Genomic DNA, 27,469 nt, shown 5'->3' with positions numbered 1-27,469 from the left:
GTGGGCAGAAAATTGCCTTTTCCTCTAGCTTGAGGCAATTTTCCCCACTACCACACTACCTAAGAAATCTGAGACAATGGGCACCAAACTATTTCCAAACGCAACAACTTGCAAACAGCTGACCACGGCTCTCGTGCGGTGACCCCTGAAATCTACTCAAGCACACCTAGTGAAGGGAGACACACACACCACTCAGCACACAGAGTACCTATTTGACATTAGAAACCTTTTATTGAGTGAGACAAGGCAAACAGTGGGATGAAAATATTACAGGGTGAAGGAAGGCTGAGGAAACCAATCTAATTTCTTTTTCCTCTATGGAAGAATGAGCAGCCCAAATGATGAACTCAAGCCACTCCAAGATTACTATTTATACTTAAGGCAATGTAAAAAGTGAGGTTTTAACCAAAAAGCCTGTATCTGGCATTAAAAAAAAAAAATTACATCTTTTGGATGGATGGACTAAAAAAGCTATACTGTCTACCCAAAATCTGTACAGCAGGGACCTGTTTTCAGCAGGTAAGCCTATTTACAAGTAAGATCCTCTTACTCTTGTAACATTGTCCTGTTTTAAGAGAATATATAACTCCCATCCCCTGCAGAGTTAGTCCATAAGGCCTCTGTGACCCCATAGAAGCATGAACCTATCTCTACTAGAGAACTATTTATACAACACTGTAAATACACAGATACATACTTGCCCCTTGCCCCATCCTACAAATAGGCTATAAATTTAGAGTGAGGAGTTGTGGCTCATTCAATTTTATATCTTCAGTGACAATTAATAGGCGCTCTCTCTCTCTCTCTCTCTATATATATAATTATTATTTTTTTGCATGAACACTAAATGAAAATGATTTTATAACATCACTACTGTTTACATTTCAAACATTCCCACCCCTACCCATCTCTAAAATAAGAACACCAGAAGCTACCAAGTTTACTGTGGTTTTCACAATATAGTGCTTTTGGACTTTTTAATGTAAACATTCTTAATGTACTAGTTTTCAGAGTAATGACACGAATTTAGCATTCTCCCTGGAATGGAAAACTTGCTTGGAAGTTACTTCACTCTTTTTCTCTTTTTCAAGAGAGCATCTCGTAACGCCAGCTGGAAGATAAAAAAAAAAAAATGTAAATATGATCTATAGAAAAAGACCACAGGACCAATGTTCACAGTGAACCTATGAACATCCTTAAACATAAAGTCTTACAGTTCCCAAAAGAAAACAACAGAATATTAAATAAAAGATTATTAAGAATAAGCCCAAATTATAAAAAGAAGATAGCCAAGGTCAATGTATACATCTTAAGTGTGTGATGGATATTATTCCATTAATTCGCAAGCACCCACCACTCTTTCAGTCCTAGAAACTTTAAAGCAGTTTTTGGGGTGGAAGTTGCCTGGCTCTAATCAAGCTTTTTGAATTTTGTGACTTTAAGTTATTGACTCTTTGCTTTTAGCTCAGATCTGGGTCTTGGTGTGTCTTTGTAGATATGCAGAATAAGTGGGACGCTTATGGTAGAAAAAAAAAAAATCAACCAGTTCATTTTAACCTAATTTGCATGGCTAAGAAGGTATTTCTCAGATTCAGCTATGTCTTATTTTCTCATTTGTAAAGTCAGTTTAATCACAGTATCTGTTCATATTGTTCACATGAACTAGCACATATCCAGTGAACTAACTTCCTCTTACAAAATTACTTTAATCTTTGAGAGAAGTATTTTATACTGAAAGAGGTACTGACAGGAACAAAGCAAGCCTTCTCTATCATGCCAAAAAAAAGCATGCTAAAAAATAGAGGAAGTAGGGGCTGGGGGAACACCCCTAGATAAAATGTAGCAAGGTCACAAAAACCTCAAAACGAAGCAAGGCCTGCCAACTGGATGATCGTTATTTCCTCGACCCAAAAATCTTATAAAGGGCAGGGGAAGGATAAACTAATGAATTTAATCAATTCAACCATGCATTTAAATTGAATTGGCAAAATTCAGACTATTTAACGGCACCTTTCCTTTCACCTAAACTTTCAACAAATTCTAATCAAAACTACTGCCACTTTATCACTTACATAACATTGTTGAAGAGTTTAGAACTAGAAAGATCAAATAAACAGAGTTAGTCATATTGACTTGGTTCCCACACCGATGGAGCCCTGCCCTGGAGGGCTGGCTGGCACACTGAGGCCTGGCAGGCTCATCCCGGCTTGCAATTTAGGAACGCTGGCTCAGAATGTGGCACTATTTTACCCGTGACCTGACTTCCTAGAGATTCTTCCTAGTACATTTAGATATACACTCTGGTTCACTGGCAGTAGAGGAGGATATAAAAACATAAATTTGTTTTACTACAATGAATTATGAAATAAGCAAGCCAACAGGGCAGCACAGGACTACCCATCAAAGACTGAAAATGGATAAAATGCAATTCCAAAGGTCTGTAAACATAATGGCTTTGCAAAAGGGTACACAGAGAAAGGATCATGCCAGCAACAGAACTGTTTAGTTTGTACTGCTTTCCTGAAACTGTTACTGAGATATTACCACACATAATTATTGCTTTTTGGAAAAAAGTACCATATAACAAACACTCAAAAATTATTATTCAGTTAATTTTGATGTATTTCACAGATGCAATGTCAAGAGAATTTTAGCATAGGAATGGACCTCAGAGCTCATCTAGTTTAAACTCCTTTATTTACAGAGGAAGAAAATGGCATCCCTTTGGTCACACAGCTGAATCTCAACAAAGTCAGGTCTAGGATTTACAAGCCCTGACCGCTTTCCACCTCTCCATGCTCTCCAATAATGCACCCCATTAATCCTAAGACACACATAATACAAGGTTTTAGAAGGCACAACTCCACTCAAATGTAGAGAAGTCTTAGAACAACAATACCACTCTACCCAGTCAAGCTTCAAGTTGAACTCACCTGCTTTTCTCGGAAGGAACGCTTATTTTTTGACCGGACGTTATGACTATATCGCATCATCATGAAGTTCTTCTGTTTTTTCTTCTCCTTATTCGTGGAACTGGAAAATGGATTCATTTTGGTTTTCCTCCTCACGAATTCTTTTCGATCTGTTTTTCCAGCCTATCAGCACACACACACAAAGATACCACTGCAGGAATTATCTCACCAACATACACGTCTCCTCTGTGCCAGCTCCACTGGATGCCAAGGACACTAAGGTGGAGGGAACACGCAGTCACTGCTCCCTAGAGACTCAGTTCAGGCCAGGGGAAGAGATGACCATGATGTATTGTAATGGGGCAGGGGAGCTCAGTGGAAGAAAAGGTTTCTTAGAGGCCAGAGGAACCTCTGAGAAAGGGAGACACTATGAGCTGTTTCTCGCAGGATGAAGGCCTTCCTGGTGAGGAAAGGAGGGAAGGGTAGAGCATTTCAGGTAGGAATAGTATATGCAAAGGTGCGGTGGAGAAAAAAACATGGGTTTTCAAACTTATCTAAACAAGTGTCAGTACAAATGGAATAGGGGGTAATGCGGAGCCCATTTGGAATGGCGTCTGAAACAAGTCAAGGTAGAGAAAATGAAACTGGAAAGGTAGGCAGGCTGCAGTCACAAACAGCCATAGGACTTGCCTGAGGCAGCTCTAACTGTCTCTGGCTTTTCTTTAATGACTGTAAACATTCCCCTGCTTTTCTCGTAGCTCTGGTAAATGTACTGAGCCTCCCTGAGACCGTGAACATATAACGGTGCCCTTCTGTGCTCTACAGCTTGTCTTAGACGGTGGTTACATACGTGGTTATCAAGTTGTTAGAACTCATCTAACTGAACACATATTATCTGTGCCTTTTATTCTATGTTAATTATACTTTTATTTAAAACATTAAAATAAAATACTGCAGGGACTTCCCTGGTGGTGCAGTGGTTAAGAATCCGCCTGCCAATGCAGGGGACACGGGGTCAATCCCTGGTCTGGGAAGATCCCACATGCCGCGGAGCAACTAAGCTGCTGCGCCACAACTTCTGAGCCTGCTTTCTAGAGCCCGTGAGCCGCAACTACTGAGCCCACGCGCCGCAACTGCTAAAGCCCATGCACCTAGAGCCCATGCTCTGCAACAAGAGAAGCCACCACAATGGGAAGCCTGCACATCACAACGCAGAGTAGCCCCCGCTCGCCGCAACTAGAGAAAGCCCGCGCACAGAAACGAAGACCCAATGCAGCCAAAAAAAACCTGCAGTTCTGTGCCTATACAAGTTCTGAGTCATATTTCTGTTTAAACAACTTTCTGTTGTTTAAACAACTAGGCAATGACATGCCCCACTCACCATTGCAGTTGCTAGTCTTGTCTCCTTGTCAGACTTTGGCTTTTTATGAAGGCGTTCAATGTCCCGAAGAGAAAGTAACTCACCCCTGGGGTGAAGGAAAAATTGTAATATGTAACAAGGATGGAATTCCTTTTCCTAATACTTTCATAATCATGTGAGCTGACTGAAGACCTGGTGTACACACTGTCTTACCTGGGCTCCTCATCACTGTCTATTTCGATGTATTTCCTCTTTTGGGCTTTCCCAGGGGCAGCGTCGAGTTCTTTCCTCATTTGGGCCATTCGGATTTTCTGGAAGTCTTCCTGACTTAACACTCGGCTAGTGCTGACGGCCACGGCTTTGGCTTTCCGCTCCTCCAAGGGCATGCTGTTCAGCTTCTCAGACTTGAAAGGACACAACACAGGCTTAAACGGCTATTAGCTCCAGTGAGGGCGTAGCCCCTCAACACTGAGAAAAGGACACTTTAGGACTTACGATTTCTTTCTGTTCTTCATCAGAAGAATGGTGCACGTCAACCCATTCGCCATCGGAAACTGCCTCGTCACTGAGACTGGTGTTTTCCCACTCATCTGTGTGAAAAAGAGCACACCATTAGCACCCGCTTTATGTTGAGTGTTCATGGTACAGAGATAAATCAAGCAAAAGAAAACTTAGGTAATGAATCTCAAATAGATGCTCACCAAGAATTGAGCAATATTATTGTTAAATAAACCACATCAATTTAATTAAGTCAAGGAAGGAATGGAGAATAAGCACTGATCAATTATCCACCATGAGCCAAAACTTTACAATCTTTCTCTAACCCTCGTGACTCAACAAAAGAGGAACAGACTCCGGAGTTAAGTAACCTGACCCAGGCCACGCTGCTAGAAATGCAGCCTACACTGAAATTAGGAAAATCATGTATGACTCTGGAGCCCACATTCTTTCCACCAAACTAGCCATGTCCATCAGAACTGTACTTGTACATTTACAGTGGCCACATACAAGTTATTTAACTTGTCTAAGCACATTTACACGTTTGAGAAATTAGTTAGAAACAAGTCATTCAGAGAACCAAGGTAGAAAATTTTGGTTGTGTAAGAACCTTGTAGACCCCTCAGTAAAGAGGTATCAGAGTTCCTAACGGAGCCACCACAGTAAGCTTTCAAAATGAAGGATACCTGCAGTCTCTCAGCGGATGCCCACGTTCTGTAAGACAGTGCCCCAGCTCTTAGGCATGGCCTACACAGCCACTCATGTGAGGCCCCACCTCTAACTCTAGTCTCAACGCTTTCTGTGCATCACCTTGTATCCTACATTCTCATAGTTTCCTAAACCCTTCAGTACTTTGCTCACAGTTTGCCTGGAAAGTCTCCACTATACTACCACTGCTCACTAATCATTCAAAATACGGCTCATGGGTCACCATTTCCTTGAAGCCTTTGTTGAACCTCTGAGGTGACCTGACGTCTCTCCAGCCCTCATACCCGACTCCAATCATAAATCCTGTTAATGATTTATTAGCTGTTTATGAAAGACCCTCAAGGACAAGAACCATATCATTCATCTTTGCTTTGACAGTGGCTGGCTCATAGCTAATGCTTACGAAAGTTTTGTTGAAATAATGAAGGAATGAACAGGAAGAAGACAGGACCCTAGCAACCAATGCAGTAAATGCTAACCCTGGAAATGAGAATGGAGTTCCTCAAGCACTCTTCGACCAGTTCAACAAGCATTCTCCTTCAACAGGAGGATTGCTATAGACTAATCTTCATTATTTTATCTAGGCAACAAAAGAAACCCATTATCTTTCCCAAGTGTCAAACAGCATGCCCTTGATAAGGGGCAGCCAGTCTGAAGGACATGAAAAGGCATTTCCTACACCAGAAAGTAAATTCTCTCAGAGCAGGACCATGCCCATTTGACCTTCAGTGCCCATAACAGGGCGCGGCACAGTCATTACTCAGGAAACTTCTGCTAAATGAATGTCCAAACAGTATAAAGATTTCAAGATCAATACAGATATAGTAGGAGTGATTTTGTCCTGAATAATGGTGAAACAGAAATGAACCTTCATCATCTTCAGCATTTTTTTCTTCTTTTTCAACTTCCAGAACTTCTGCTCCTGGAATGTAATCTTTAGCATCTAGTTCTCCATATTCTTGCACTCTTGCTTCTGTGGAGGCCTCTGTAGGCTTACCCTAAAGGAAAGGAACCAGTTTTTAATGAGGTGCTTAAACTGCAAAACATTATTCATGAAAAGGATTCTCTAGGATTATGAATTGAGAGGGAGAATCACAAAAAAATGGAAGCAATCGAATGACAAGAACAGTCCACCAATGTCTTGGGTCAAAGTAAATCCCCCAGCCAGAACTTTCCCCACTGTTTTCTTGCTTTCTTCTGATCCACCTCAGGAAACTTCAATTAAGTCTTGAGAGCTCTCCTTCTGTTACATACATGCATCTTTCTTTGTCCCAACTTGAAAGAGGTAGTATCTGGTTAGGGAACAGCCTGTTCAATACTGGCATCAGTTACTGACTTCCAGCAGTCTAACAGGTCTATAAGAGTCATCCATCATCAAAGAGCATATACCAACTATAAAACAGTTAAGCCACAGTATTCAATCAATTTTATTCTGAGCTTAAAGAATAAAACTACATGTATCACCAATACTCCTAATGGAAGCATCAGAAATACTCAAACTCAAATTGTAGGAAATTACCCTCACTTTCTGGGACCAAATCCTTGATCAACATATGTATGCCTCACCTACCCGGAATTTCTTTTGTAACATCTGAGGGTTCAGTGTTCGGAAGAGCTGAATCAAAGTTCTAGCAGACATCATCACATCTGGAAAATAATACCTTTAATTAGAAACTGCAGAGCAAAGAGTCTACTGAGGTAAAAATGAGTTACTCTGTACTCTTTGATCTACCGAGAATAACACACCACTTACTCTTATCTCTGTGTGTTTTATACTGAGCCAGGTCTTGGAGAAGTTCTTCAGTCATGGCTAGAGGACATCGAGCTGTTATCTCTTTTATAGCATTGATTCTAAAAAAAGGAAAAAAATAAATTAAAAAAATAAAAACAAACAAAAAAAACCCCCAGCAGTTTCATGTGGTTCAACCTACGAATATTTTCTAAAAAGACTAAATCAAAAGGAATGTAAGTTGGGTTTTATAGGTCTTAGGTCTCTAAAACTGCAGCATGGTAGAGTGTGAGGGTGGGGAGCCTCAGAGGGCTTTGATTCCAGACAGTTTACTGCCATTTCCTCTACTAGAAGAATAAGAAACAGTGTAATCTCTGTAAAATACAGCCATACCTCAGAGATATTGCAGGTTTGGTTCCAGACCACTGCAATAAAGTGAGTCACACATATTTTTTGGTTTCCTAGTACATACAAAAGTTATGCTTAACTATACTGTAGTCTATTAAGCGTACAATAGCATTATGTCTTAAAAAGTACATACCTTAATTAAAAAATACTTTATTGCTAAAAATGTAACCTTCATCTGAGCCTTCAGGGAGGCATAATCTTTTTGCTGGTGGAGAGTTTGAAATATTGTGAGAATTACCAAAATGTTACACAGAGGCGTGAAGTGAGCCAATGCTGCTGCAAAAATGTGACCGACAGACTTGCTCCACACAAAGTTGTCACAAACCTTCAATGTGTAAAAAAAACGCAGTATCTGTGAAGAGCAATATAGTAAAGGGCAATAAAAGGAAGTGTGCCTGTATATGACAGCAGCATTTATTCCCCAACTCTAGGGGAGATAGTACTAGGTCAAATAAGGAAAAGTTAAAGGTCTTTCGGGCTGTTATCCCAGCAGTATTTTCCAAGGGAGATGAAAAGCAGCGTTCAGCGTACTGCTTAGTCATCAGGACCGATCAGTCGTCCTTAAATTATTGCTCACACTCATTAAGTGCTTTTGAATTAATCAAAAGGGCCACTGAACCGCCTTGGGATTAAAAAATGATTCCATAACGAATCATTTGTTCTAGGGAAGATAGGAATTCAGGGTAGAAGACAGAAGAAAAACATTTAGATTGCCACACAAGCATTCATTTGAAAGAGGGAAAGCTAATTAAAAACCAAAATGTTGGGCTTCCCTGGTGGTGCAGTGGTTGAGAGTCTGCCTGCCAATGCAGGGGACACGGGTTCGAGCCGTGGTCTGGGAAGATCCCACATGCCACGGAGCAACTAGGCCCGTGAGCCACAATTACTGAGCCTGCGCGTCTGGAGCCTGTGCTCCGCAACAAGAGAGGCCGCGATGGTGAGAGGCCCGCGCACCGCGATGAAGAGTGGCCCCCACTTGCCACACCTGGAGAAAAGCCCTCGCACAGAAACGAAGACCCAACACAGCCATAAATAAATAAATTAAAAAAAAAACAAACCCAAAATGTTGATTAGAAGGGCAAATATCTTTTCTCTGGCTCAAAATTCTGACCAATAAATTAAAAATACCAAGCCTGCTGAGAAGACTGAAGTGTACTTTAAACTGTTTTTGCAGAGAGCACATTATAGCTGAAATTTTACATCTTGGTAATGGAAAGCAAACCCAGTGCGTTACAACCATACCCACTGCCTACAGCCACGTTCTACATACCCTACGGTCATGACCTCTCCAGAGTTCTTGTCGGTAACAAAATTGTTGGCCACAGTCATGAGCAATGACTGCGTGATCTGAACGGGAGGGAGAGAAAGGATATGAGTGCTGGTAAAACGTCTACACCTACTCAAACGCTTGACGATGAAGGGACCATAAACTATTACAGTGGAAAAACAGCCCTCCACCTTCGGTTTGGGAGTTGGAAGGATCAAGACTGAGGAAGACTGAGAGAAAAATATTCCACTTTGGGTTTCAGCCTTCTTCCTAGCTATCCTCAGATTAAATTTGGCTCGCCTTTAATATTAGTTTTCAACATGGATTAAAAATTGCTTTGACCCAGGATCATCCAACACTATTTTAATCAAAGAAAGAAATGATCAGTTTTGAATAATAATCACTATAAATTCACTGATATTCTTGCCCTCCCCAGCATAAAATTTGGCAATTAAACAAAACCAGAATTCTCAACAACTTGTCCAAAATAAACTTTACTTTCTACATTAAAATGTTTTTACTTCTATGAGTAAACTTCTATGGATATCTCCTTAAGAGCTAGTGTCTCTTCTACTCAGTTTAAAAAAGGCAGGGAGGACAGTAATCCCTGTGGGAAAAGCCACCATGACATACTTAGTGGCAGGGCTACGTATGCACTAGATCCTGACAGAAGTAAAGTTTAAGAGTTCTCACCTCTGGGGGTACTAAGTGATGAGATGCCTGTGCAGCAAACAGAAGGATCTTCGTTACTTCTAAAAATGTCAGAGATCGGAAAGGCCACGGTCAGTTTATTGCCCTGCCCTCAGGACCACAGCAAACACGGCCAAACACATTACGCTGGCCGTAATGCTACGCTGCTTAACTCTGCCCCAACACCCAACCCCCGACATCTGCATAGCTCACTGCCTCGCTTCCTTCTGGTCCTACTTAACTGCTGCCTTATCAAAATGATTTCCTGACCACATAATCTAGACAGAACCCACCCCAGCACTCCCTACTGTCCTCACCTGCTTCCTTTTTCCTCAAAATACTTACCGTCACCTGGACATATTACACACAGCACTCTGTAGATCTCCCTCTAGAATGTAAGCTCTATGACGGTGAGGATGTTACTTTGTGTTCACTGGTGTCTAATGCAGTGCTCAGACTAGAAATCACTCAATAAATGAATAAATACAAACACATATACACACACTCTCCCTTTAAAGGGGCAGTATGGATAAAGAACAAGGCCTCTGGCAAAAAACAAAGAAGTGAGGTGAAGCCTAATCAGCCATTATTTGCTGAGTGATCTTGGTCTTTTTTTTTTCTTTCTACACCTCTCAGGATTGAAGTGAGGATTAAATGAGATGACTGTATGTAAAGCACTTAACACAGTGCTTGGCTCATGTTGAATGTTCAATAAATGTTCATTTCTTTCCTACCTTGGTTCAAGTTCAAAGGCAAAAACAACCATCTCTTCCTTCCTGCTTTCATGTTGCTTTTAATTAAGAATATAAATGAGGGCAATGAAAGCGGTAAGTTAAACCCTGGTATCTATAATGAAGTTACAATAAATAGTCAAAATTCTTTTTTAGAATTTTTCCCATGAGTATTTATAGTATTACAAAAAGACTTGCTTTGAGAAACCAACATTTTGTTTCGGTGTTTTTTCCCCCCTCAAATAATTATTTCTTAAAGTTGATGAGCAGAACAATTACCTCATGGCAGAATCTGGAAAGAAAACATACAGGTTTCTCTCCTTGTCTCTGAAGCAGAACACACTTCACTCCTAACTCTTGTCTTTAGTATTAATTCCAGAACAAAAGACTCTGGATGGTTAACCCCAAGGCCACCAAAGGAACACGGCAAGTGGAAGCCTTACCTCTTTGGTGGGGCTGCAGAAACCTCTGCACAAAGGGGTAGAAGTTGAAGAGAAAAAGCTGTGGAAAGAAGAATGCACTGACTTTAATATATATCTAGCTGAGCTGTGGAGTTTCATTTCTCCATGATGCAATTATATCATCAAGTTCAACTAACTGGGAATCATTTTTTTACTGTCTTTTTTTCTCAACAAGCATTCATGCTCCAGGATGATTCAATGTGCTGTATTAACCAAAGAAAGGAAGGCCTTGTTGCTATCCTGTTATGTCAAGGAAGAAGAAAGTGTACACAGAATAAACCAGGGGGTGAAAAGGCAGTCAAAAAGCAACTTTCTTCTACTTTTAAATTGGTGTGGATGCAGAACCAATTTCCTAGTCTTCAAAGATAATAGTAACTCAAATCTGAATAGCGCCTCGTGTAATCTGATCACCAAGAAACCCACAGTCTAGTTTTGTTACGGGATACCAGTCCAACCACACTGGAGGAATTACTCTGAGCTCCATATTTTAGACAGAAAACACTAACACTCTGGAGTCTATCTAGATAAAGGAGGCAAGGATCCAGTTATTAAAGCAATTGTAATCTTTAACTTCAAGAAGAGAAACTTTGGAGATGGCCTAGTCTTTTTCAAAGTTCATCATGTGAGAATAAATTTTTTTCTATTTTAGCCGCAGAGCAAAACCAGGACCAGAGAAGTAAAAGGGAAGACTTGGGTTCAGTACAGAGATGGGTGTTCAATTGTAACCAGTTGTGAAACTCCAGTATCATTTCCGTCAAACCATGCTCGAATTAAGAATCACTTTTGCTTTTCCACTGAGCTCAAATTCAGATGTAACTTGAAATTACTGCACAAATGTAACAAGAATTGACCTGGTAATCCTGCTTTAGAACTGCAGCCCATGTAGAAAAAGCAATTTATTCACTAAAATGTTAAGGTTTTCTTAGAGAAATGGAATAAGTGCATTTATTCATTTTTAACTTGATATATGTCTATAATGTTTGATTTTCAATAAAGGAGGCTGTTTTACTTCTTGTGTTTTTTTTTTTTTTTGAAGAAAGCAACACATTCAGTGACGATCAGAACAGCACTAGTTATAAGAGCAAAACTATAGGGAACAACCTCAATGGTCATTTCTTCATGGGCTGAATTTCTGGGAATCCCTCCTTTTCAACAATGGCAGTTAGTCTGAGTATGTGTGAGGTTTCCATATGTATACACAATATATATACATTATACCACCAAGGAGCTCTTGCAATCTAATTTAATATAAAGTGAATGGCCAGAGAATTCAGCTTTGCAAACATGATCCTCCTGCTAGAGTGGGCTGGAAGTCAGGAAAGCTATGAAGGGGTAAACTGTGAAATGTAATAACAGTTGATAAAAATATGTGGGCTATGGTGGCTCAGGAAAATGTATAAGTGAAACATAGATAAAATAATCTGTCCATAAACTGAATACATGTACAATTCAACATCCATACTTACTGATAAGAAAACAAAGCGACAAAAACAGCTATTTTCAGAGTGAAAGACTTTATCCCTTTGTAAACTGTATGGGTTTAAATGGTTTGGGACGATAAAATTAAGCCACTGCTCTACCTTAGTGTCCTTTTACCAAGAAAAATTCTACTTCTAACACTCATCAAGAGAAACATAATGTAATTCAAACCTCGTGAATTCCCACCAATCTGGAGATGAGGTTCATGAGCATCATCTTCACCTCAAACCTCTCCTTAGAGCTCTCAAGCTGCTTCAGTAGTTTCTCTGCAAAATCTGAAAGGAGAATATCAGAGAAGTATACTGTGGGCCCATGGTCTATACAACATCATCTACCAGGTGTAGAGAAAAGCAGTAGTTTGATCACTGACTCTGGTATGGCTGTGCCTGAAATCACTCTGCAGAACCAGGATGGTGAAAAGACTCACACACAGGCAAATATACCTTCAGTGGTGCCCAAAGTTAAGTCTTAAGGATTTCCAAGATTTTTAGCATCAACATCTTGAGTTACTGTTGACAGATGCTCCACTTATAGTTCTCTGGGGCCCTGCTTCTCAAAGTGTGGTCTGCAGACCAGCAGCAGCTGTCCACCTAATAGCTTGTCAGAAGTACTGAACTGCAGGCCCCACCCCCAGACCTACTGAATCAGACAGAATCTGTACTTTAATAGGATCCCAAGGTGATCAGTATGTGCCTTAAAGTCCGAGAAACACTGACCTAGAGGAAGGGTCAGCAAACTAAAACTAAAATACAGAGAGCATTTAAAAGCCCCACTGCCCAGCCATACCCCGTATCAACTAATCGGTCTCTGGGAATAACAGGACCCAAGTACCAGTATAGTTTTATAAATTCCCCAAGTGATTCCAATGTGCACTCTAGTTTGAGAACTAGTGTTCTAGAACAGGGTTTCCCAAACTTTTGGTTTCCACATACCAGTTTAAAAAAAAGGGACTAATAAAAGATTGTCAATTTTTCATTTGGTCAAGTACAATGTCTTATAGTACAAGTACCATGTTATTAAAGACATGAATTGCAAAGAGAGCTGTTCCTCCATATTTTCCTTATTTTGCTGTGGATTGGGCATCACTGCTTTGGAACAGAATTCTCTAGGCTACAACCAATAGGTAACAACTAAGCATTTACTGATTGTCTATTAAGTGCCAAGGATTTTATAGTCCCTGGTAACCCTGAAGGTGGGAAGCTAAATAGGCAGATAAAGCCAACAAGGAACTTGGGAGGTCATAATTATAGTACCTTGGGGATCATGAATCAAGTGAATAGCTGAAAAGTTAAACACCTCTGGTTTTCTCCTCTTCTTTTGTTTCTGAAAGAAAGGGAGAGGAAAACATTTACATTCTGAATTACAGTGAAGAGGCCCTTGGGATTAAATGTGCTAATGTGCTAAAGGCTGTTATCAAGTCCATCACACTATTTATATTTATTTTATTTATTTTCCTTATTTTTTTTTGGCTGCGTCGGGTCTTAGTTGCAGCACACTGGATCTTTTGTTGAGGCATGCAGGATCTTTTCGTGACGGCATGCAGTCTTCTCGGGTTTCTCTCTATTTGTGGCACGTGCGTTTTCTCTCTCTAGTTGTGGCGCATGGGCTCCAGAGCACGTGGGCTCTGTAGTTTGCAGCATGCGGGCTCTCTCATTGAGGCACTCGAGCTCAATAGTTGTGGCATGCAGACTTAGTGGCCTCGTGGCATGTGGGATCTTAGTTCCCCAACCAGCAACTGAACCCGCGTCTCCTGCATTGGAAGGCGGATTCTTTACCACTGGACCACCAGGGAAGTCCCCATCACACTAATTAAAAAGAAAAAAAAAAAATCTTTGTTCCAAAAACCTTTCTTTCAACTAGAAGAACTAAAGGTGGTTTTTGTCTTTTAAGATTAAACCTTGGGGACTTCCCTGGTGGCGCAGTGGTTAAGAATCCGCCTGCCAATGCAGGGGACACGGGTTCGATCCCTGGTCTGGGAAGATCCCACGTGCCTCAGAGTAACTAAGCCCATGAGACACAACTACTGAGCCCACACACCACAACTACTAAAGCCTGTGTGCCCAGAGCCCGTGCTCCGCAGCAAGAGAAGCCACCACAATGAGAAGCCCGCGCACTGCAACGAAGAGTAGCCCCCGCTCGCCGCAACTAGAGAAAGCCCGTGCGCAGCAACGAAGACGCAACGCAGCCAAAAATAAATAAATTAAAAAAAAAAAAAGATTAAACCTTGGGAATGTTCTAGCTATTAGCACCTGTGAGACTTAAAGGGATTTGGAAATATGAACATTAAAAAACACACAAGGACCAAATTAATGACTTTCAAATAATTATTACAAAACAAAATGTACTTCATTTGCATACTCTTCTGAGAAGACATCGTGATCAAAACAAATGAATTTAATCAAATTAATTTATTCAAGCCACAGATCTTGCTAGAGCTGAGAACATTTATTCATCTAAAAAATTAGTGCTTAAAAAGTCATCACACGTTTCTAAGTCTTTCAAAAATGCTATTTTCCGGCTTCCCTCGTGGCACAGTGGTTGAGAATTTGCCTGCCAATGCAGGGGACACGGGTTCGAGCCCTGGTCTGGGAAGATCCCACATGCCACGGAGCAACTGGGCCCGTGAGCCACAACTACTGAGCCTGCGCGTCTGGAGCCTGTGCTCCGCAACAAGAGAGGCCACGATAGTGAGAGGCCCGTGCACCGCGATGAAGAGTGGCCCCCGCTTGCCGCAACTAGAGAAAAGCCCTCGCACAGAAACGAAGACCCAACACAGCCATAAATAAATAAATAAATAAATTTATTTAAAAAAACACAAAAACGCTATTTTCTTTATTCCAAATGCTTAAAAGCTTTTCTAAAGACCACATATTCTGCATTCTAATGATTCCTATCTCATTTCCCAGGTACAAGTCTCACCTTGAGGACTTTCATAGCCTTTTCCAACTTTTTCTTGTTTTTGGAGCTTTTCTTCCCTGTGGCATACTGCACTAGCAGGTCTCTTGCTGTTGGTCCTTCATCCTGAAGAATAAACTACTTTGTAAAACTATAAACAAGGAAAATCTGCATAGAAGCAAGGAATAACCCTTTCAATCACTTCTTTGTACTTATACTCTTTGCATGCAGCTATTAAAAATAAACACAACTTTAAAAATTCAATAAAAAACAAATTTGCCCATCTGCAGGAACAGGCACATACAAAGATTTTCACTGCGACACTGACTTTTGTTTTTACTTTGCTTTTAGTTTTTACTGAAGTATTAATATACAGACAGAATGCAACTTTGTTTTTATTTGAAAAAAGAAACTGGAAACAAATATTTATCAATAGGGAAATGCTTAAACTATAGTACATTCATATTCTGAAATATTATGTGGAGGTTAAAAGAATGAGGTAGATCTATATGTACTAGTAGAAGAATATCTAAATGCATTGGTACATCTATATATGTCATCACAAAGGAAGCAGGTTGCAAAATAATACCTATATTATTTATATATATTATAAAAACAGACCACACACATAAGACAATATGTGTACACATCCACACAGAAATGCATGGGAAACGAAATGGTTATCTGTGAAGAAGGGACTGGGAAGTGGAAATAAGAAAGGATCAAGAAAACTTTTATCTATAGTATCTGAAATTTTATACAGTAAGAATGTATTGTTCATACATTATTTACTAAAGTAGTAACAAAAGGTGTTATCCCATATTCCAGTATTCTTGTTACCAAAATGCTAAAATGGGAAGGGAATTTCTTTTTAATATTAATAAAAAATATTTTTTAATAAAGAAAATTTCATGACATCATAAATCCTGATTCTTCCTTTTAAAGATGCTGTACTACCCTTCTCCCTTTCTCCACTCTAAACTTCCATGATGTCAACACTCTACCTCAAAAATATATTGGCAGTAATTTTTATTCTAAGTTTATATAGTGAGATATGGGTATAGCTTTAGCACTAAGAACAAGGTTGAATGAATCTAAGTTTTACTAGTTACTTAACCAGTCTTTCTGAATGTAAGTGACAAGTTCTAAATAGAATAAAATCTCAGCATGGCAGAACTCAATAAAGGATAAAGGTAGCATCTAAGTTTCTTTCCAACTTTTACAATCTGTACTGAAAACAATAATAAAATCTGCTCAACTGAGAAGTTCAGAAGTATCTATGGTTAAACTAACCTCAGATTCTGAGTCACTGTCCTGTTTCTCCTCTTCATCTTTTCCAAGGAAGAATGTCAAAGCAGCAACTAATATCTAAAGACCAATTCAAACAACGTCAATTACTCATCCCAGCTTACAACAAAGAATGAATACCTTTGTCTATATTTTACACATGCATATGAACTAGGATCTGAAGAAAAAAAAAACAACAAAGAATGGTGGGATTTGGGCTCATGTGTCTTAGCCCAGCTCTACATAGTTGATATCCTTCAAGTAGAAAGTCAGGAACTTCTACATCCCCCACAAGAAAAGTGATATAGCCCCTCTAACAGAAAGTCAAACATGTCCTTAAATTTCTTTCAGCTGTGCCTGAGCCCAATAAAAGAGCAGTCAAGAATTACAGAGGAAAACATAAAATAAACGCTAAGGCTATCGTTTAATACCAAGCATTTTAAAAACTCATAATTTTGTGTGACTCCTCTAAAGCGCAGATAAACCAGGGAAGCAGCCTAAGCACAAGCAGCATGTCCGCACACCACCTCTTCCTCGCGTACCCATCTCCTTCACCTTCTAGCTGAAGAAGCGGGCTACTCACAGACAGTGCCTTCACGCAGCCATACACGTGCTCACCTTGGTGACCTTAGAGAAACATGCTGTGGTGATCACGTTGACAGTTTTGGCATCATTCCTGGGGGAAGACAGTTGAGTGTTTTAAAGTGAATTTTCATTCGAATGTATTTGACAGCATAGACAATGGCACAAAATAAATAGTAAATATTTCTGACACGTTAAAATTCACAGTTTGTAATATTTCAAAAAGTCACGGGTTGCTAAATAGTCAACTACAGGCAAACATTTAATTCAATTTTAGCCCAGTTGTGTGTCAGAAAATTATGCAGCCATTCAGATGTATTTTTTGAAGAATTTTTAATGACATAAAACCTACTCAAGATAACTGGGGGGGAACAAAAAACCAATAAAAAACTACAATACAGCAAAATTCCAACCATACTTTAAAATTCACATTAAAGAAAAGACAGGAGGAAATATCATAAAATATTAACTGATTATCTCTAGGGAGTGGGACTATCAATAATTAAAAAAAAAACTTTCTAGCTTCTCCAAATCTTCTGCTGCAACGAATATTACTTTTATATTTTTAAAAAATTAGTGAATAAGAAAAGCAAAAGACATGAGTTGGGACACTGTACCAACAAGCCAAAGTTTATGAAACATGATAATTTAAGTACATATGGTAAATTGATTTGAAAATCTTCAGAGAGGCAGAGTAGAAAGAGCCCAGATTTCAGTCAGACAGATCGGGTTTGAATTTCAATTCTGCCTTTTACTAGCTACTAAACTTAAACTTATGAACCTATAGATTTCATTACCTATAAGGTGGGAATAATCCCAAATAAGCTGCATTACACTGTTCTGAAGGTTGAATGAGGTAAGGCATAGTGCAAGTGTTCAAGAAATGGTAGTCAATATTGTTATTAGTCATTTGGATTGCCTCCGTATTTTTACTTCCAACTTAATCTATGGCAGAGATATATTAAAGAGCTCAAAATCAAGAAAAATATTTGTGTATGTGTTCTGTGGTAATTACAAATGAATAAAAGACTATTTCAAAAGAGACAGGTACATAGATATTACCAGATGTTTCTCCTGTAGAGTTCAATCATCACATCCAAAGATATCTTGGCTGCAGTTGCATTGCTATCTCTTAACATGGTATACATGAAATTCTGCAATACCTGAAGAAAAAGAGGAGAAAGAAGACTTAATAAACTGCACGATACTGTAGTACAATGCTGCAAACATGGAAAACAAAAGGGTACTTACTACATTCACTTTATTGTTCTTGTGTTTTGCATTTATATTCTTGATATCAGTCACAATATGAGTATATAAAGTCTGAGGAAAAGAAACAAAAACATATACACATTAACCAACATTTCTAACCTTGCTTAATTTGGAGAGAAATATAAATGCACTGGAGGATTTAATTTTCCCCACTTTTCATTCTATCACAAAAGAGACCAAAAACAAATAAAACAAACAAAAAAAAAGCAGGTAAAGCAAAATGAAAGTTACCCTCAAAAGGTTAAATATGAAGTTCTATGACCCAACATTTCCACTCCTAGTTATATACCCAAAAGAAATGAAAATATATTTCCAACCAATGTTCACACAAATATTCATAGCTGCATTATTCACAACAGCCAGAAAGTGAAAACAACCCAAATGTCCATTAACTGACGAGTGGATAAACAAAATGTGGTATAACCAGACAATGAAATATTATTTGGCAACAAAAAGTAATGAATACTGACATATGCTACAACATGAATGAACTTTGAAAACATTATGCTAAGTGAAAGGAGCCAGTCACAAAAAATTACATATTATATGATTCCATTTACACGAACTATCCCGAGTAGGCAAATCTATAGAGACCGAAAGTACATTGGTGGTTGCCTAAGGCTGGGACAGATGGGAAGATGGAAAGTAACTGCTAATGGGAATGGGGTTTCTTTTGGGGGTGCTATAAGTGTTCTAAAACTGACTGTGGTGATGGTTGCAAAACTCTGTGACTACACTAAAACCCCCTGAATTGTACATTTAAATGGATGCACTGTATGTGAATTACATCTCAATAAATTTTTTTGTTCTGTTTTGTTTTGTTTTTAAAAAGGAAAGTCGGGGTTTCCCTGGTGGCGCAGTGGTTAACAATCCGCCTGCCAATGCAGGGGACACGGGTTCGAGCCCTGGTCTGGGAAGATCACACATGCCACGGAGCAACTAAGCCTGTGAGCCACAACTACTGAGCCTGTGTGCCACAACTACTGAAGCCCGCGTGCCCTAGAGCCCGTGCTCCGCAACAAGAGAAGCCACCGCAATGAGAACCCCAAGCACCACAACAAAGAGTAGCCCCCGTTTGCCGCAACTAGAGAAAGCCCACAGGCAGCAACGAAGACCCAACGCAGCCAAAAATAAATAAATTAAAAAAAAATAAATTAAAAAAATAAAAAGGAAAGTCCAAGCCCCTAACTGCATGCAAGACAATATTGGGATTTTTACAAATATCATTGGTACCCAAAATATGCTCCCCTGGATCACTTTTATTCACAAGTTAGTCCAAGAAGTACAATTGCTAAAATCAAATGGTTGCAGTCTCTTAATATTTTGAAAAAAAAAAATAAATAAATAAATAAATTTTTTTAAAGTTAATGTATGTAAACTTTAGTTTCTCTTTCTTAAAATTCTTTCATAAATCTTCAACTTCTGGTCTTACTTATACAAGCAAACACGAAGTCACAGGGAAATATTAATAACAAAAAAAGTCAGTTTTGGGGGGAAGAGGGTGGGAGCGGCTACAGCCACAAGTGTCCAGTCCCTGCTCTGATTTAGCTGGTCAGTACAGCACAGCGGAAAAGGGCTTGGGCCCTGGAGCCAGGTTCCCTGGGTTTATGTTCCTGCCTCACCAGTCAGAAGCTGTGTGACCCTGGGAACATCACTCTATCTCTCTGTGCCTCAGCCTTTTCATCTATAAAATAACAACAACAATAACCCTTATCTCATGGCACTTTGTGAGTAAACGAATACGTAAAATGCTCTGAAAATGGTAACCTAGCAAAAAGTAAACAATAAATGTTAGCTATCACCACTACATTGCATGCACACAATGGTCAATTTTTTTCCTATCAAAATTATTCTTAGCTGTATCCAATAGTATGAAGCATCAAGAGACTCCAAATGCTATAAGTTTCATGTCACTGCAAGGAAGAATGAGATATGGAGCGCAGCGGGGAGTGATTTTGCTCTTTACCTTTCGCAGAAGTTTATCGTGGCAACGCAGAAGTTCAAAGAAGAGTTCTAGCAAACTTGATGGATTGATGAGATTCTTATTTCTCAGCAAGACCAAAGCTTTGCAAAATGTCTCAGGAAGGAAAAAAAAAACATACTATAAGATAATGATAAAGTTAGGATGAGAAAATGGAGCAAGTATATCCCAAAAGCACTTAATGTCTTCTACTAACTAGGCATTGTTCTAGGCATGGGAACAGAACAGTCAGTCTCTGCCCTCATGGAGCTTACACTGGGGGTGGAGCGGAAGAGGGGACAGGCAAGCAAGTAAGCATATCAACAGGTATACCTCATATAGGAAGGAAACAAAGCAGGGTAATATAATTGATACATAGTGACTGCAGGAGGGCTCCTTTACACAGGAGGTCAAGGAAGTGTCAACGTAGAAAAACGCTAGTGATCAGTTAATCCACAGAGATAAGAAAGGTGGGTTACAGTAACATAACACACTAAATTGGGATAATCAATCTGAATCTGTGACCTTACAAGGCATTCTTTTGAAATACAGTTAGTAGTAAGAACGGCCCAGTGGTAGTTGTAGCACCCTTGCTTACCACCAACTTTCACGAGTACCCTCTAAAGAGGAATGCTAATTATACAGACTCAATCCCTTGCTTCCTAGCAATGTCCTAATTATTTTTTAAAACCCATTAATCATCATAAAACACTATAAAGAAATATACACACACATTTATTTATTTAATAATGCCTGCAGACCAATTTGGTTGGGTACTGTTAGCACACCAAACTTAAATAAGACCTAATTACTTGGAAAGACACTAAGTCTCCACACTCAAAGTCTCAAATCTGTACGGCCCACAAGGACTTGACCTAAGTCTTGACCTAAGTAAAAGTCTTCTGCAATGGTTCAAGTTTGAAGCCTCTGAGGCTGTGCCGCCAGGTCCCACGTCCCAGCTGAGAGTTAATCAGAGACGCCAACCTTGGCTTGTCTGAGATGGTATTCTTTTTTTTTTGGCCTGATATCAAATTAAGATAATCCTAGAGAAGTATAAAAATTGAAGAATTACATAAAGCCTGGGAAAACGCAAGAATAAGAAACAAAGTTGAATCTACAGACTTAGCATTTTTATACGTTTTAGTAAAGGATATTAGTATGTTTTGAGATCATAATATTTGTGTAAGTTCTACCAGCTGTAAAGGTGTTTGAAAAGCTGATATATAAAATTTGGAAATGCCTCTGGTTGGGTTCCCTAGAAGCAGAACCCAATTTATTACAGAGGTTTGTCCAGGGTGTGCTCTCTTCTGGAAGGGAAGTAAAAGAAGCAGGATAGGGCAGAGAAAAGCTGGGCAAGGATGTGTCCTTGGCTGGAGACTAGCTTTAGTCTGATTACAGAGAAGCCCTGGAGCACAAACTGCAGCACAAAGTTGGACCTTTGGGAAGGGTCGGGCTTTGGAACCTCTGGGTTAGTCAGATACCACCTGTGGGCTGGGAGGGCCACTTCCCAGGTGCTAGGGCTCCCATTTAGCTGAAGACGGTGCTCCAGAGAAAGGGCAGCTGGGGGCCATTAGCAGCCACCATTCCCCGTGGGTGGGGGAAATGGGAGCACTGGCCTGGTAAAGGGGATCCCAGACAGGACCCAATGTCGATCACTAAGGGAACAATGTTTACATGCTCAAACTGGCCAATTAATAGATAAATGTCTAAACTAAGCTCTATAAAAACTATAGGTTATAATTAGGGTTCTTCATGCATTTGAGATTTGAATGACTAAAAGGAATCACCTAATCAAAAAAGGGAAAAGAGCATCTTGGCAGCGTCAGCATACTGGCAGAACTGAGAGATCAGAGAGGAGTGCAGCAGAAAAGGACATGAGGTCAAAAACACAGGAAGGAAGCAAATCATGTAGGGACTTACAGGCTAAGTTAGTAAGTTTGAGTTTTATTCTGCGTAAATGAGAAGCCACAGAAGGATTTTAAGGAACGGGTGACACACTGATTTACATTTTAGAAAGATGTTTAGATGACAGGCTGTTCTCCTTTAAACACATATTATACGCACACGTGAACACAGCACAATTTATCAATCCAACTTCTGGTCCTACCATTCGGAGATCTGGATCCAAGACAGTGTGGTTGTAGGAGAGAAGATCTTTCAGCTCTTGAGGAAAGTTACTTAAATGTTCTGGATAACAGTGACCAATCTGTAACAAAGCAAAGGCTCTTCTGAAGTTTTTCTTTCTCTCCTATAATTCATATGCACATATTAAGGATGTTCTGCAAAAGGAGAATAAAAGGCTATATTTCATAGAAGTAGATGGCTCCAAACCATCTCTTTTTCTTCTACATGCTAATCTCTCTGACCCCTTTCATATTTCCTCTAGTCTTAGTAAAGTATGTGACATGATTCAGAATCTGCTTTTATGATGAATTTGAAGAAAACAAATAGTTTGAAAGCTTTTTTGCTCCGGTTGGCTCTGTGAAAAGCTCTAGTGAAATCCTTTAACTGAACATAAGGAGGAAATAAAATCTGCAAAAAGGGAAAATTAATTTTCTTTTTTAAATTAACTTTCTACTCCCGAATTGAATGAGGTTGCGTATAAGTGAAAAATATTCTGCAAGCTGTGTGCAACAACTGGTCTTTGTTTTACTCAAAAATTATCTTCTTACCTGTGCCATAAACATCACCAGCTCTGCCAGTTCTTTGCTGGGTTTATTTGGTTGTAATTTGAAAATCTCCACATTGGATTTGTAGTGATTATACTGCTGTAGAAACTGTACAAAAATAAAATTTAAATTGGTCACCTTCTATTATAAGACTTTCTCAGTAGAAAATTAAAAATTACTTAGAAATCTTTGATAATGGCATTGAGAAAAAGATGTGGCAAAGGTATGTAGAAACACTATGTTTTCCTTATCAGCATTCTTCAAAATGAGTTTTGAAAAATCTGCGCACATCTTGGGTAATCTAAAGACCCTTTCCCTTATCATTAGAAATTTAGGTAGTAAGGTATAAAGAACAGTGAGACGAGTCAAAAACTCAGATCTGGCTCTCTACTGCCATTTACTATCTAAATGACCCCCTACTATATTGTCCATGTATATAGAGCACTAATATCTGCAGAAATATGTGAGTCAGAAAATGTAAATTATAATTCAAGTACACAAAGCTCTCCAGTCAAAATTCCCCTCTGCTTTTAAATAATAATTATGATTTTATCCTGGAGTTCTAGATAAGATGTGTTAACAGGCAAAAGCAATAGACACACAGAAATAATAATAGCTTCCATTTATTCAGCACTTGCTATGTGCCAAACTCATCATGTACATTATTTCATTTAATTATGTTTAATCCTAACAACAACCCAACAATCTAATGTTGGAACTCACAAGGCCTCAGTTCCACCCTACAGCTACTCTCATGCCTAGGCCATGGCTTTAAACTATGTGTGTATGTGTTAGATAGAGTGATAGTGAGAAAGGAGGAGGGGGAAGGGAAGGGGAGGGAGAGAGAGACACTCAGAAAGAGAATGAGTATTTCTTTCTTTTTTTTTTTTAATTTGGCTGCTCCAGGTCTTAGTTGCAGCACGTGGGAGCTTCGTTGTGGCCTGCGGGATCTAGCTCCCTGACCAGGGATTGAACCCAGGCCCCCAGCACTGGGAGCGTGGAGTCTTAACCACTGGACCACCACATAAGTCCCAAGAATGAGTATTTCTTTATATTACCAGCCCTAACTGGTTCAGTGAGCTCCAAATTCATATACCCAATTGCCTGTTTAGATGTCTAACAGACATCTCTTAAACTTAGCCTAGTCAAAAAACATAACCCCTGATTTCCCCAACAAAACTGCTAAGCCTCCAGTTTTCTCCAAGAGTGGGAATCAAGAGGGAGACCTGCAGTCCGTACATGCTTCAGTTAAGACCCTACCTCTCTTAACTCCACGTCACCACTGACAAGTGAAGAGAGGGCTCTGTAACTCAGTGTGCTCCTGGCAAGATTCTTATCCCACTTCTTCCCCTAGATGACTAGAATGTAATCTAATGAGAAAAGTATTTTTATCTGTATTGCTCACTACCGTAGTCCCAGTACCTAGTACATAACAGGTACTAAATAGTATTTGTCAAATACCCAGATGCAGAAATAAAAAACCTGAACCATCCTTCCTTCCTTCTTTTTTCCTTATCCCCCATATCCACTCCACCAGGAAGTCCTACTAGCTCTATTTCCATGTACAGCTAGTCCCAATCTGTTCACTTCTCTCCACCTGTGTTGGTAATTCCAGTGGCATCACCATCCCTTGCCTAGGCTATTCCGACAGCTATCATATTAGTTACCCTGCTTCCAATCTTGCTGCTCTACAATCCATTCTATCTACAGCCTCCAGAATAAATTTTTAATAATATAAATCAGATCATGTCACACCTCTGCTTAAAACTCTTCAATGGCTCCCTAACACACTAAGAGTAAAATGTTAATTCCTTATCGTGTTTTAAAAGGTCCCACATCATCCCACCTCTGTCTGCCTGCATTCCCCACATCATCTTACACTACCCTTTTCTGTGCTCACTATATTTTAGCCACACTGGCTGCCTCTCTACTTTTCCATCAATAGCTTCTTCACTTCCTATTCCCCCTATCTAGAATGCTCTTGATCTGTCTCAATATCATAGCAGACAAGCCTTCCCTGTTCATGGGAGCCAAATCAACAGCCTCCAATTCTAACATATTCATATCCAGTTTTACTTTCTTCAGAATTCTTACTACTATATGTTTTCCATCACTAGAATATAAGTCCAAGAGAAGAAGCCTCTTGTATCTTATTTATCATTGCATCCTGAGCGCTGAGAATTATACTAACACACAGTAGGTACAATATGTGTGAATTTGCATAAATATTTGTTAAGTGAATCAAACAGTAATCCTCTTAAGTAGGTATTATCTCCTTCTCACATATTAAAATACACATAGGCTCAAGTGGTTAACCCTCACTGGTTACACAATTGGTCAACAGTTGGGCCAGGATACGGAGTTAGTTTTGAAACCAATGCTTTTAAATACAGCGCTGTACAGAGCTGTAGCTCTCAGCTATTACTTTGTCTAATGGTTTATAGTGCTTCACACATCTCAAAGCCTCACCTATATTACTTAACTTCTTGTATTTGTTCCTTAAGTCTTTGTTTCCACTCCCTTGAATCTTTGGAAAGGCTCTCTCTACTGGTGACCTAAACCACTGAGACCGCTATTTGTTAAAATGTATTCACATAAATATTTCTATGTGAAAATCTGGGGGAGGAGGAAAATGAGAAGGGCAATCAAAAGATGAATAATTGGGCTTCCCTGGTGGCACAGTGGTTGAGAGTCTGCCTGCCAATGCAGGGGCCACGGGTTTGAGCCCTGGTCTGGGAAGATCCCACATGCCGCGGAGCGCCTAGGCCCGTGAGCCACAATTGCTGAGCCTGCGCGTCTGGAGTCTGTGCTCTGCAACAAGAGGCTGTGATAGTGAGAGGCCCGCGCACCGCGATAAAGAGTGGCCCCCACTTGCCGCAACTAGAGAAAGCCCTCGCACAGAAACGAAGACCCAACACAGCCACAAATAAATAAATTAATTAATTAATTTAAAAATACATGAGAATTTAAGGGTTTAAAAAAAAAAATTGTGTTAGCCATCTGCACATACAAGTAACTGAAGCAAATACCTGTTTAATGCCGGTCAGAAAAATGGGTGTCTGAAGAAAGCACTTGCCAAATTAATGTAGAAAAATCATCACTTTCATTTTGTCACTTCTCGGCTCAAACACCCTTAATGTTCACAATTTGTATGAGGTCAGTATACAAAGCCCCTCACGGTCCGGACCTAATCTAATTTTCAACTTCATCTTTTCCCGAGGTAAATTCCGACATCCAGGTCATGCCAGCTTCCGATGAGACTGAATCCTGTTTTTTAACTAGATAACTAAGCTCCTATGTCTGTCCCTTATACTTGAGAATACCCTCTCCTTCCCAACACAGTCCATGGCACAGAGCGCGGGCTCCCGGAAACAGACGTCGGTGGAAAACAATCTAAACAAAAGTTTCATCCACTGTTACAGACTAATTCCATTTAGGGGTTTCAGGAAAGAAAAGGCTTAAGAAACTTGTCTGGAAGTCAGAGGTTGGGGGCGGACCATTTGTCTCTCGACCTCAGTGAGCTCGGGAGATAACCCCTAAAGCAAAAATGAGGTCTGTTAAATGGTGTTTCTGTGGCAGCAGGGTCTATGGAGCAGGCAGAAAACCCAGACGGGCAGCAGATTTCAAAAGGTGGGGAACGAACCCTGTGGCATGTCTCTCCCTTAACCCCTTTTCTCCTCTCGCGGAACCCCTGAACTTAAGAGCAGAACACGAGGCGAGCCAGGACCCCAGCTCCACTCCATGCCTCCCTCCAGCCACTGTCTCAACCAGCCGCGTCCCGGCTTCTAGCCTCACCGCGCCGCATTCCTACCTCCTCCACGTAAGCCGGCGGGTCCCGCTTGATCAGATTCTGTAACTGCGGCAGGTTGCTGGGCAGCTTGTTATTGTTTCTGTTAGACATGTTAGCTGCTGACTGGTTCCGCGACGAGCAGTTTTAAGAAAACCCACACCGCTGGCAATTGCCAATAGTCCCAGCTACGACCGGAAACAGCACATGGGTAACTCGACCGGCAGTGCCATCTTGGCTCTTAAAGCGAGCTTGACTACGGGAGCCTCAGAGTGTCAAAATTACTCTCACGGCCGAAATGCTCTATAGTGGTTTTTACGAGGTTTTTGCTTTTTTCCTCGATCAACCGCTGCTACTATCTCGCGTTCCTGAAATAATCTGAAATGCAAAGACTTTTTTCACACACCTTAGTTTATTTCACCATCCTGACACTCTTATGAAACAGACAGATGAGAATTAATATTTTTTTATAAAAAAACTCACAGCCTAAAGTTAGACCCTAAAAATATCCCTGGGGAGTTGATAGCACTATCCTATTTTGGAGAGGGGGAAAAAGGTCAATGAGGGGCGTAAATTAGTTTTTTTGTATATTTCAAATAGCTGTTCTTGTGTTGTTTTTAATTGTTTCAACCCAATGTAACCAAGGGAAAAGGGTGTGAACTGGATAAAATGTAGTCATGTTGGTTGTTTTAAAATGCAAATGAATTTGTATTTAAAAGCCAACTATTGTTATAACCTTTGTAGGTACTGTTCAGCCAGAGTTTTAAATTCAGA

General features: G+C 39.9%; 1 protein-coding gene across 1 annotated transcript; it reads right to left on the bottom strand.

Annotated features, from left to right (window-relative positions):
* Positions 1–209: 209 nt before the first annotated feature.
* Positions 210–26,953, bottom strand: SDAD1 (SDA1 domain containing 1). Its single transcript, XM_036853513.1, has 22 exons — positions 26,720–26,953; positions 22,912–23,016; positions 22,347–22,445; positions 20,246–20,356; positions 18,259–18,330; positions 18,070–18,170; positions 17,044–17,101; positions 16,432–16,506; positions 15,163–15,264; positions 13,497–13,566; positions 12,415–12,518; positions 10,747–10,804; positions 9,576–9,634; positions 8,886–8,962; positions 7,232–7,329; positions 7,049–7,125; positions 6,347–6,476; positions 4,768–4,862; positions 4,486–4,676; positions 4,294–4,378; positions 2,934–3,095; positions 210–1,111 (listed from the first exon to the last, which is right to left on the bottom strand). Exons 1-22 carry the CDS (start codon positions 26,807–26,809, stop codon positions 1,064–1,066), a joined length of 2,067 nt encoding a protein of 688 aa, XP_036709408.1. The 5' UTR covers positions 26,810–26,953; the 3' UTR covers positions 210–1,063.
* Between the last annotated feature and the right edge of the window lie 516 nt (positions 26,954–27,469).

Source organism: Balaenoptera musculus, chromosome 5 (assembly GCF_009873245.2).
Source record: "Balaenoptera musculus isolate JJ_BM4_2016_0621 chromosome 5, mBalMus1.pri.v3, whole genome shotgun sequence".
Classification (NCBI taxonomy): Eukaryota; Metazoa; Chordata; class Mammalia; order Artiodactyla; family Balaenopteridae; genus Balaenoptera; species Balaenoptera musculus.
This window is presented reverse-complemented; position numbering and strand designations above follow the sequence as displayed.